Here is a 12,565-nt window from a genome sequence, read left to right as displayed (position 1 = left end):
AGAGAGGGAAGGAAAGAAAGAAAAAAAGAAATAAAGGAAGGAAGGAAGGAAGGAAGAAAGAAAGGGAAAGAAAGGAAGAAAATAGAATCTGTTCTCACTTATAAATCCTGATGGCAGTTTCCTCTCACCTTACTCCTCTCAGTTGCTCCCAGCCTCCCCCGCATCCAATTCCACTCCCTTTCTCTCATTAGAAAGAACAGGCTTCTGAGAGATAATAATATGCAACAAAATAGAATATAATAAGACACACCAAAGTTGGACAAGACAAACAGTAGAAGGAAAAGAACCCAAGAGAAGGCACAAGAATCAGAGACCCGCTCGTCTGCACACTCCGGAATCCCATAAAAACACTAAACTGGAAGCCATAATACATACACAGAGAACCTGCTGCAGACCTAATGCAGGCCCTGTGCATGCTGCAGACCTAATGCAGGCCCTGTGCATGCTGCAGACCTAATGCAGGCCCTGTGCATGCTGCTTCAGTCTCTGTGAGTTCGCGTGAGCTTGCTCACGTTGATGTAAAGGGCCTTACAGTCTTCACACCCTCCCTCCCCTCTGGCTCTAACACTCTTTCTGCTTCCTCTTCTTCAGGGTTGGCTGAGCTCTGAGGGGAGGGACTTGATGTAGACATCCCATTTAGGGCTGTGCATTCCCAGGTCTCTCTCTTTTCATAATGTCTGACTGTGGGTCTCTGTAATTCTTCCCATCACATTTCACAAAATTTTTAAAGAATTAATAACATTTTTAAAGGAAGAAACAAATGTATAAAAATTTCAATTAATAAAAATTATATTTTAAAAAAGCAGCATCAGATAAAGAAAATGTAAAAATTTAAAATTTTTGTCTAGTCTCTGTGACTTCCTGGCTATAAAACCCAGGTTAATTTAGAAATTGCAAAACAGGCAATTTGATTAGCTCAGAAATTTAGAAGATGGCCTGAGGGTAGACTAAAGATTTCCTGTTGCCCTCTCCCAATCAGTAGAACTTTTACTTAACCCTGTAGAGACCAGATGATTTTCTGTGAAGTTTTATTTTTAAGAAAAATTTCCAGAGTTTTTTTTTTCCCTGGGTCTCATCACTACTTAGCTTTCTAGTGTATAGCTTCTCCTCCTTTTGTACCCCTTCTCACAAACCTCCCCCACCCCTGTCTCCCATTCTTCTTGTTTGTTTTTCTTGGGGTGGCACCCAAATGTCTGGCACCTACATCCACATAAGACTTGAGAAAGCTTAAAGGTTCTAAACACACAAAAACGGAGCCAAACGTGGCTCCCTAGTTTTGTGTCTTTTGTGCAGGCCACAGTACAGAGCCGCATGAGCTAAGTCCTGAGGCGAGTTCCCACAGTCCAGGTGTCTCCCAGCCACTGCCCACAGGCTTGAGCTGCCAGTGCGAGTTCCACCAGCATGCACTCTGCCAATGTGCTGCATGGCGGGTGTAGGGTTTTGCTCATGCAGACAGAAAAGGTTACAGATGCTCAGTAAAGACAGATCCAGATGTGAAAACCTCCAAATGGGTTACAATTTGTTTAAAAAATGTGCAAAGGATTGGGAAAGAAAAAAAGGTATAGACGGTTATAATATATATATATATGTAATATATATAATATGTATACAGTTTTAAAATAATAAAGTCCTTAAAAAGGGAGTAAAGTAATATAAAAGAAAAAGCCACATAAATATGGAAATAGACAGAGTCTGGATCCTGTATGCTATTGTGTTGTCTTTAAATTTTTTGGCTGCTAAAAGACACTGGATTATGAGAAATGCTAGATTAAACTAGCCTATGTGTTTTAAAAATATCTTGACTTCAAAATGGAAGTCAAAATTGTGTTGTATTGGGGGAGAGGTTATGCTTTTGTTTCCACAGGAATTGAGAGACTGTGAATTCATTCTAGACTGATATGGATCAGTTTAATTGAGGAAGACCCCCTGAAAATCCTGGCTACAGACAAGGAAATAAACCTAAAAAATCCTACAAAACATATAATGTATATTTTACCTGCACAAACATAAAACAAAAAATCATCTTTGACTAATTTGTTTATAACACACAGACTATACTTAAATTAACATGATATGTATATTACCTTAAAAGTTATGCATTTTCAGAGCAAGGGGACCAGACACCAATGAAAACAAATGGCCCAGGTGATCCAGCATCTCAAAATGCCTCTGCTGTTGTTTCCCAGGAGTTCTGCATCCAGAACAACTTCAAGGTTGCTGGTTGAGGTGGTCCAGCTTCACAAACTTCTCCAGACAAAGCCTAACAATTATCCTGATTTTCTCAAGATTTCCCCAGAGATAACAAGTGCCCATAGACAACAGAAAGCGCTCTAGGAAAAACAAAACCCACATTAAAAAAAATGGATTGTAGATGTTTGTCTTTGTGTGTGTATGGGGGGGTTGATTGCAAATTATTTTTGGTCATGGTAAAAAAAACCAAACTAATCAAAGGAGTTAGATTCAAAGATCTCTTTCTTAAAGAGAAAAGGGAGATATAATAAAGAAATGATAAGGTAAAAGGCTAGATTATTGAATCTACTTTAATCCAAAAAGCAACTATTAATTTTAAATATTTTACATTGGTATGGATTTTGGTTTATTGATACAAATTTGAAGTTATTGTTGTTATACTGCATGTATGTATTCTATCTTATACAGCTCATTTAAAAATGTAATGTATAATTAAAAAACAGGTTAATAGTCATCTATAATAAACTTGTAATCACATTAGGTGTGTTTTCAAGGTTAAACAAATATATTTAGATAGATGGTCTTCAAATACTTCAAAGACCTATGGAATATGATATTTAAAATATTTTAATGACATAAGGCTTTTCTTGACAGTGAGATATGTCTGCTCTTTTTAAAAATATGGTTTATTTTAGCTTAGTTTTCTTTTTAAAAAATATTTATTTGTTGATTGATTGATTATGTATACAGTGTTCTGCCTGCACACCCGAAGAGGGCACCAGACCTCATTACAGATAACTGTGAGCCACCATGTGGTTACTGGGAATTGAACTCAGGACCTCTGGAAGAGCAGTCAATGTTACAGAAGAACATTGGGTGACTGTCCACACAGCCAGATGTTCCTGTCATTAGGTAACATTTAACCCTTCTGGGGTTTTTGAGGGAGTTAACGAATAAATAATTAGCTGAGCGGTAGTGGCACACACCTTTAATCTCAACACTTGGGAGGCAGAGGCAGGGGTAGATCTCTGTGAGTTCAAGGCCAGCCTGGTCTACAAGAGCTAGTTCCAGGACAGGCCCCTTTTGAGAGAAACCCTGTCTCAAAAAACCAAATAAATAAATAAATAAATAAATAAATAAATAAAATAAAATTTTTTTAGTTATGAAGAAAAGGTAAATTAGGTATAAAACTTTATACTCACACAGATAAGATTGATAATATTTTCTCTAAATGTGCCAAATACAGATGGAGTGGATAATGTAACTGTAATTCTTACTTGCTAACTGTTTTTGTTGTATATAATTTTACCATGTTAAAGTTAAAATTTTCCTTTTTTTTCTTTAGACAAAAAGGAGAAATGTGGAATATTCCTTTACATTGTGTAAATATATGTCACTGTGATTGGTTTAATAAAGAAGCTGGCTGGCCAATAGCTGGACAGGAAAAGTTTAGGCAGAAGAACCAGACTAAGAACACCAGGAAGAAGGATGGAGTCAGAGGAATCATGAGCCAGATGAGAAGTTCATAGATGAGGTAAATGAGTCTCAAGGGCTGCACATACATTAATAGAAATGGGTTAATTTAAAATGCAAGAGTTAGCCAGTAACGAACCTGAGCAATTGGTTAAGCATTAATAATTAATAATCAGTCTCGAGTGGCTATTTGGGAAGTGGTGGTGGTACAGAGCTGATCAAGGTCCTGATGAAAAACTCTGCCTACCCAGTGGTGCAGGATCAAACCCAGGGCTCTTCACACACAAAGAATGCTCAAACCCAGGGCTCTCCACACACAGAGAATGCTCAAACCCAACCACTGAACTTCATTCCCATCTTACAGCCCTTGATTTTGGTTGTTATTGTTGGTTTGGGAGTTTTGTTGGTGTTTGTTTTTGTTGGTGGTTATTTTTATTTATTTAGCCAGTATCTTAGGTAGCACAGGTTGGCCTTGAACTCACAGCACAGCTGAAGATGACTTTGGATTCCTGTTTCTCCAGATTCCCCAGCACCGGAATACAGTCATGTCCCAATACTGGTCCCCAGCCAATCTTAATGGAAACCAAGTAGTGAGCTTAAAACCAAGTATTTTCTACATGTTCTTGTCATTTGTTTTTGCTTGTTTTCTTTTTTTTCTTTTTTTTTTGTTTGTTTGTTTGTTTGTTTTTCGAGACAGGATTTCTCTGTAGCTTTGGAGACTGTCCTGGAACTCCCTTTGAGGACCAGGCTGGCCTCGAACTCACAGAGATCCACCTGCCTCTGCCTCCCCAGTGCTGGGATTAAAGGCGTGCACCACCACCACCCGGCTTTTGCTTGTTTTCTTGATACTGTGTATAGTTTTGGTGCTGTTGTAGAAAGTTTTATTCTTTGCGTTTGGACAGTGTCCTCAACCCAGCTTTTGTTCCAGCTCCATAAGCAGCAATAGGGTGCATTTTTAAGCTGTGAACAATGTACTCCCTCTCCCCACCTGCAAGAGATCAGTCTTTTTTTTTTCTAAAATGATCACAATTATTCACTTTTATGTCAATTCACTGATACCTTTAAGGATTTATTTAAATTTTTTTTTTGTATGTGTGTAAGCCCGTGTGAGTATATGTGCTATTGAGTGTGAGTGACGTTGGAGGCCACACTGAGTTGGCTTCCCTGATACTGGAGAACAGGCAGTTGCTAGCTGCCTGTTGTGGGTGCTGTGAACTAGACATGGGTTTTCTGCAAGCACAGAAAGAGCTCTTAACCATCAAGCTATTCCTCTAGCCCCTGACCTATAACTTTAAATCAAGAACAGGACAAGATCAAGGATTTGCTTTGGATGTATAATTTCAAGTACCAAAAACTTCAATAATCAAGATAAATAATATTCTAATGCATTACTTTGAAATAAAAATGAATGCAAAAATCCACCTAAGTATTTAAATAGCAAAACATCAAAATATGTAAAATAAACAGGATCATGTACGTATTGAGCCATCCTAAAGACTGCTTCCTGAGCTCATTCTGTAGTGCCCAGTGGGTTCATCACAAATTTGATTCTTAGACATTGGCATACGCATGAGAAAATGGAAATAATTTGGAAACCAACTATTATGAAAGGGATCTTACAGAAATTGTGTGCCTTGAAGAGATTTTGGTGGTTGTGACAGATAGGGAAAAAAAAAACAAGAAATAAAGAATAAGAGAATATTTTCTATCCAATTTTGTGGTTAGATGGGACATTTTATATTTATCTAAAATTGAATAGCTGCTGGGCGGTAGTGGTGCATGCCTTTAATCCTAGCACTTGGCAGGCAGAGGCAGGTGGATCTCTGAGTTACAGACGAGTCTAGCCTAAAGAGAGAGGCCTGGGACAGCCAGGGTCACACAGAGAAATCCCTGTCTCGAGAAAACAAAAACACACAAACAAAAATTGAATAGCTATCACATCTTGACCCACTTAACATGGCAGGTAGAAATACTTAAAGAATAATAGCTATTGATAGGCTAATATTAAGATCATTTCAGTCAAAAAGAAGACTAGTGCATACTTTAATTACTTTTATGTTTTCTGTCAATATATTCTGTGTCATTAATTTATCACACCGTGAGTAACTAGCGACTTCGATCATATATTGCGTATTGCTATCCAAAGTATAACTGAGTTCATGGAAGAAATAACTTTTCTATAAAGTTGGCTTGGAATTAATGTGTGTTTTTATCTGGGTTTGAGCAGCAAAGTTTTCCCCAGCTGTTTTGATTCCCTAATGATGCCTGATTTCCCTTGGTGAACTCATTTGAGGCTAGGATTCGACAAACTGGATCGAGGAATATTTTACAGAAAAAGCCAAGCTCTGATGGGTACCAAATGACTACGTGGTGTGGACAGTTAGTGAGAGGCCAAGTCCCATGCAGGCAATGTACGATTTCTTTGATTAAAACATCTATTTTTAATTCTTCTAATAAATAAGTGTTTTTAAAGCACCTGTTAAATTTAGGTGCTATTCTAGGCATTGGACTCAGAAGAGAACAAGACAGACAAAAAAAAAAAAAAAAAAAAAAACAAAACCTTAGCCTTTTAAAGCTGTACACGAAAATCATTAAAGGAGACGGGATAAATGATTATCTGATATAGATATATGGAAATAGAAAAGGAGAAATAAATCACTCTGACACACACATTCAAAATTTCTGCCTTCTACTCATCATCTCATGTGCAGTGCCCACAGGTAGGCAGGTGTGTTACTAAAGAGACTGTGCACTGGTCCTGGTCCAGAGGATACACAGTGAGGCTTGAACTGCCATGGTCAGAACAGCTACTATGGGCATGGGATTTCAAGTTCTTGGTTAGGAACTGAAATCCATATTTCTTTTCTCTTCTAATTCTTTGCTTCTCTACCTCTTCAACCTCCTCCTCCTCTTTTTTTTTTTTTTTTTTTTTTTGGTTTTTCGAGACAGGGTTTCTCTGTGGTTTTGGAGCCTGTCCTGGAACTAGCTCTGTAGACCAGGCTGGTCTCGAACTCACAGAGATCCGCCTGCCTCTGCCTCCCAAGTGCTGGGATTAAAGGCGTGCGCCACCACCGCCCAGCCACCTCCTCCTTTTTATCCCCTCCCTTTTCTTCTTCTCCTCATCCTCTTCCTCCCTTTCCTCTTTCCCCTGCTCCATTTCTTCCACTCCCCACCCCCACAGGGTTTCCTAAGCTCAGACTGGCCTCAATCTATGTAGTCAAGGATGATCTTGAATGTTTGCTCCTCCTGTCTTCTGAGTGTTGAGATTACAGACATGTGCCATTAGGTCTGCTTTCTGGGTTGTTCAGGACCTTATGAGTGCTAGACAAGCACTCTACCTACATCTACATCCCTATCCTATGGTGCTCCCTATCTACATCCCTATCCTATGGTGCTCCCTGCTGTTCAAGTTCTGGAAGGCAGCTAAGATTTTTGTTTGTTTGTTTGTTTGTTTTTCAAGGCAAGGTTTCTCTGTGTAGCTTTGGAGCCTGTCCTGGAACTCGCTCTGTAGACCAGGCTGGCCTCAAACTCACAGGGATCCACCTGCCTCTGCCTCCCTAGTGCTGTGATTAAAGGCATGAGCTACCATTGCCCGGCCACAGCTATGATTTTTTAGTAAGTACCTGAGTCAAAAAACAATATTTCTGGGCACAGTGGTGGGCACCTCAAGTCCCATCTTCTCAAGAGGATGAGGCAGGAGGATTGCTTAAGTCCAGAGCTCTGGAACTGCGTGAGCAACATAGTGAGACCCTTTCCACAGGACAAGGCATACTTCTGTAGGCACAAAATATATTTGGATAAAGTCAGAGGGCTGTCTAACATGCATTTTCAGGGCTTGCTAAAGCAAGGATGTCCGAGGCAGTCTGTTTCATCTAGGCTGTCTGTTGGATTTGCAACGTGTGTATTCTCTCTTGTAAGACACAGTGTGCTCTTTGTACCAGGTTTTTCATCTTCAAGTTGACCCTGAAAGGATTTCAACTAGACAGCACATCATACTGTTTCTGGGGCTATAGAACTGCTCCTCTAGGTGGCACCATCTACAGCTTTCTCAGTGACCTTACTCCTTGAGGAGTTAAGCCTTCTTCATTTCTTGACCAGGGAGTGGTGCTGGCAATTCTGCAAAGAGCAGCTTTTCCTGATCTGATCTAGTATCAGCACTGTCTCAGACTTATTTCCAGTCAGCCTTTTAGGTTCCCCATCTGTTGCTTACCCATGCTCCCTGGTTGATTTTAATGGTACCTAAAACTTCCACTCTGAATTGTGTGAGGAAGTCATTTTTGATACATTGTTAGCATTAAGTGCTTCTCTTTTGCACTGGTTATTCTCTTATGCATGTGGACTTTTAATTTTGTGTTGTTTATTCTTTTATCTGTGTGGACTGTCTACCCAAACAGATTATAAGTCTTTAAGAGCTCTGTGTGCCTCAGGCACCTGGCAAAATACACCGCCTGAAAGGCTGCCTGCAAGTGTGCTTGCCAGTGATGTAGGTGGTGGCATGCTTGCGCTTATTCAACATCTAAAGAATATGTGTCCTGGGGCTGGAGAGATGGCTCAGAGGTTGAAAGCTCTGGCTGCTTTTGCAGAGAACCTGGATTCAATTCCCAGCACCCACATGATGGCTCACAACCATCTGTAACTCCAGTTCCAGGGGATCTGTTGACCTCTTCTTGCCTCTGCAGACACCAGGCACACACGTGGTGCACAGACATACATGCAGGCAAAGTACCCATATACAAAATAAAATAAGAATTAATTAAAAAATCCTATCTTATGGTGTGAATACGGTGGTGAATACTATTATTCTCGGCACTCTAGAGTTAGGTGGATCTCTGTGAGTTCAAAGTCAGCCTGGTCTACTAAGCAAATTTGAAGTCAACCAGAAACTAGTCTCAGCACTCTTTTTGGGTCCTTGAGAGCAGGAAAACCCCTATTGTCACACACACACACACACACACACACACACACACACAATGCCTGTTAAGAAGCCATGCTAAGTGACTGGGAACAAACATACAGTCCATGACCTGCTGTCTGGATTCCCCTCCAGGCCTTTCTTCCTCAGGTCATTTTGAAAGAGTCTTCATTTTACACTTGGACTCTGCCTCCATGAGACTTCAATATGTCTTTACTCTTTCTTTCTTTCTTTCTTTCTTTCTTTCTTTCTTTCTTTCTTTCTTTCTTTCTTTTTTTCTTTCTTCTCATCCCCCAAGGCTGGGCAATAGACTGGGTTGTGTCGGATAGGTAGGTTTCTGACGTGGGATACCACAGAGGAGATAACGGTCTGTTTTCTCTGAAGTTCAGAGCTTCTAGGACTTTGTGGTTTGCCTTTCAGCCACTCATTAATCACCACCTAGTTCTTGGAATGGCTTATCATCCCGCAGTCTGTCTCTGGTGATTTTGATTTGGAATTATTATTATTATTTTTTAAGTAGTGTACATACACATTTATGAAAAACATTTTCTTGTTTTTTGTTCTATTCTTTTTTTCTTTCATCTTTTTCTTCCTTCCCATGGAGTCTTTCCTTCAGTGGCTCAGACTGGTGTTCCAGACAGGGCTGAGTACTTCCACACTAAGCTAATCCTATACGTTCTTTAGGGTACATTGAAATGCTTCTTTCCTTTGATGTCATCCAACCCTTCCAAACAGGATTATTACCTTTACTCAACATTCACACAAATCAATTCTGTTTTGCCTTCTCTTGTATTAGTTTGGAGCCACTACATGCAGGTGGAGAGCAAGGATGGCGCTGCAGGCTCTGAGCCCTCCTTTCTGCATCTTAACTGTATTTACTCAAAGCAGGCAGCTAATCCTTGTTTGTTGATTTAATGAACTGGAATTTTGTAATATGAACCCTGTTTAGTTGCATAATTTAGAGTCTATTCTTCTAGAAAACACTCAACACCATAATGAGTTTCTGTATGGACTGCATTTGTTTGATTAAGGTTATGGGGCTATTTGCTTGGCAAGTGCTTTCCAGATACCATCAAAGGGTTTGGGATAGATTTAGGTTCAAGCTTGGAATTTTCTCTTCCTGTTTCCTTCTTGATGTCCTTATATAGCTTTATCTTGTGAGTATTGCTGGTGTTCCTTACTTCCTTATTTCTTCCCGATGAGTGATGGCTCTTCTACTGATTGTTTTACTCCTTAAATGTCTAGTAAGTGCCGGAGGGCGTCCCTGAGGTCGAGACAGAAGTGATGAAACAAAGAGGTCAGTTAAGCCAAAACATATTACAGACACCATGACACCCTTTGTCTCAGGCTCCTTAGGAAACCAGACATGAGATGTTGATCATTTTGTTTCCCAGTGCTCTGTGTCCCTCGAACACACACACACACACACACACACACACACACACACACACACACACACAGAGAGAGAGAGAGAGAGAGAGAGAGAGAGAGAGAGAGAGAGAGAGAAAGAGAGACACACACAGAAAGAGACAGAGAGTCATACTACTTGCTGTTCCTCCCTGAAGCCATTTTACATTTCTGCCTACTGACTTAGTCTTCAGCCATTTAGGTTTTACTTTTCACAGCAAATCTGATAGCTCTGTGAAGGGGCTGATATAAAAGGGGTGAGAGGTCTTCTTTGCTGTCTTGGTCAGATTTTTTTTTTTTTTTAAAGTAGAGCTTAAAACATACAGATTTTATGTCCACAACTCAATCTGAGTCCTGGTTTAGCGAGTGAATGTGTGCAAGCACCAAGGAGGTGGAGAATAAGGCAAACTGGAGGAACGACCTTGGCGTCCAAGACTGTTCGTTCTGAATTTGTAGCAATGGTTACCACCTTACATTGCAGCCTGGTTCAACAGGAGCAGTTCATGGGAAGCACAAAATGTGAAGGCCTCAGCTTCTATAAAGGCAGAAAAATAATACGAATCTCACCTCTTGTTGAGACACACTGAATTTGAATGAACAATTTCCCCCCCAAATAGAACCTTGAATGAACAAGATCTTTTCTGTTTATTAGCAAACTGTCTCAAATTAGAAATGTAAAAATTAAACAGAATTTTGCTTCAATGATATTAAGTTTTTTTCATTCTCTTCTCCCCCTTTTCTTTGGTACAAGGTCTCATATTGCTCAGGTAGCAATCCTCCTGCCTCAGTCTATTGAATGTGGAGCTTATGGGCGTAAACTACCATACTCGCCTCTTCCCCTTTATTTTGTTCTACTTGGCTTTCTCCTAGACGTCATCCTTAACTGCCAAGGTGCAGAAGGGTCAATTTTGGCTGTTGAACAGAGTGTGCTGGTGGAAGACAGAAAGCACTTCAGTGACCCGAAAAGTTGGAACCTATCAGGAGGCTCTTGGAAACTTGGGCAGCTTCATTTTTCTCTTCCGATTCAGAGTCCTATCGGGAGATACCGAGGACAGTTCCGTCCACAAATCTCTCGGTAACTGCCCCCCAACCCCTGCGAGTCAGTGAGAATCTTTTCTCCTTCATGGTACAGAGTACCCCCACTTTCTACGACGGCTCTAGAGTTAGAGGCCATTCGAGGCACTCAATGGCGTTTTAGAAATAGGAAAGGGCAGCAGGGCTGCAGGGCGGCCCGAGGCGCAGCGCGTGGGCACCGCGCAGGAATCCCGCGGCGCCGGCGGCCGGAGGGGCAGGCCGAGGCCGCCATGTTCTCGCCGACCACGCCCCGGAGGCCCGCGGCAGCCGAAGGTCGGTGTTCGCCCGCCGGCCCCACTCGAGCGGCCGTGACCGTCGCGCCCCGGCCGGGCCAGAGCGGGAGGGAGGTGGCTGTGGAGCGGGGCGGGCAGCCGGGGGCGGGGCGAGCTGCCGGGGGCGGGGCGAGCAGCGCTCGAGCCGTCCTGGAGGGGCTGCGGCACCGCCTCCCTCTCTGCGCCCGCCCCCTGCGCCCGCCCTCCTCGCGCCGCCGCCGCCTCCCTCCCGGATCTGTGCTCCAGTTCAGAGAAAGGAGAAAATGTGTGTGTGTGGCGAGGGGGAGGGCGAGCACTGAGCAGCCGCGGCGCGCCTGGCAATCGGGCCGGGTGGGCGTCCGGCGGAGGCGGGGGCGGAGGCGGGGAGCGCGCGGCGGCCGGCTGCCCGGTTTGCGCGCGAGCCGAGTGGGCGCGGGCAGGCCGAGGGCGCCCGGAGCCGAATCGGGTGGCGGCGAGGAGCGGACGCGCTGGGCGCGCGGAGGAGCCGTCGGCGGTCGCTCGCTGCGGGGCCGCCTCGGTGAATGAGCTCGGGCCGCTGGGCGCACAGCCTAGGGCAGCGGCGGCGCGGGGCGCCAGGAGGGCCGCGCGCTCCCCGGGAAGGCGGCGTGTGAGCGCGGCCGGGCGCGGCGGCCTTTCCTCGCGCGCCCCAGGCCCCCGGCCCCCGCTCGTCCCCGGCCCGCTTGGGCTGCGGGCCCAGCCGTCGTCCTCACCGCGGCTCCCCTGAGCTCGTCCCGGACGCGCGCCCGGGCGGCTGGGTTCCGCGGCTGCCGCTGCCTCGGGGGAGCGAGGGCGGAGGGTGTGTGTGTGTGTGTGTGTGTGTGCGCGCGTGTGAGCAGGGCGCCGGCGGGGCTGCAGCGAGGCACTTCGGAAGAATGACTCTGGAGTCCATCATGGCGTGCTGCCTGAGCGAGGAGGCCAAGGAAGCCCGGAGGATCAACGACGAGATCGAGCGGCAGCTGCGCAGGGACAAGCGCGACGCCCGCCGGGAGCTCAAGCTGCTGCTGCTGGGTGAGTGCGGCCCTCGGGCCCGGGTGCCCCCCGCCCCGGGCTAGCCGCTGCCCTCCCCGCGCGCGTCCCCGGCCGGCACCCGCACCCGCGCGCGCGCACCCAGGGGCCGAGGGCCGGGGCTGCCCTGCGCGGAGCCGCGGCGTGCGCCTTCGGTGGCGGTTAGGGCCGAGCTCTGTGCGGGACGGCTGAGCGTTCGCGCGGGTGGGCGATGGCGTGCTGTGCGGTGGCC

General features: G+C 44.4%; 1 protein-coding gene across 1 annotated transcript in view; it reads left to right on the top strand.

The window, feature by feature from the left end:
• Window positions 1-11,577: 11,577 nt before the first annotated feature.
• The window catches only part of LOC130879335 (guanine nucleotide-binding protein G(q) subunit alpha), a 235,515-nt gene continuing 234,527 nt past the window's right edge, over window positions 11,578-12,565 (top strand). The window contains exon 1 of the mRNA XM_057777692.1: window positions 11,578-12,336. Within this exon, the coding sequence (XP_057633675.1) occupies window positions 12,201-12,336 (136 nt within the window). The 5' untranslated portion in view covers window positions 11,578-12,200. The remainder of the gene's footprint in view (window positions 12,337-12,565) is intronic.

The sequence above is a fragment of the Chionomys nivalis genome, chromosome 8 (genome assembly GCF_950005125.1).
Source record: "Chionomys nivalis chromosome 8, mChiNiv1.1, whole genome shotgun sequence".
NCBI lineage: Eukaryota > Metazoa > Chordata > Mammalia > Rodentia > Cricetidae > Chionomys > Chionomys nivalis.
The sequence above is the reverse complement of the archived record's forward strand: the minus strand, read 5'-3'. Positions and strand labels throughout refer to the sequence as shown.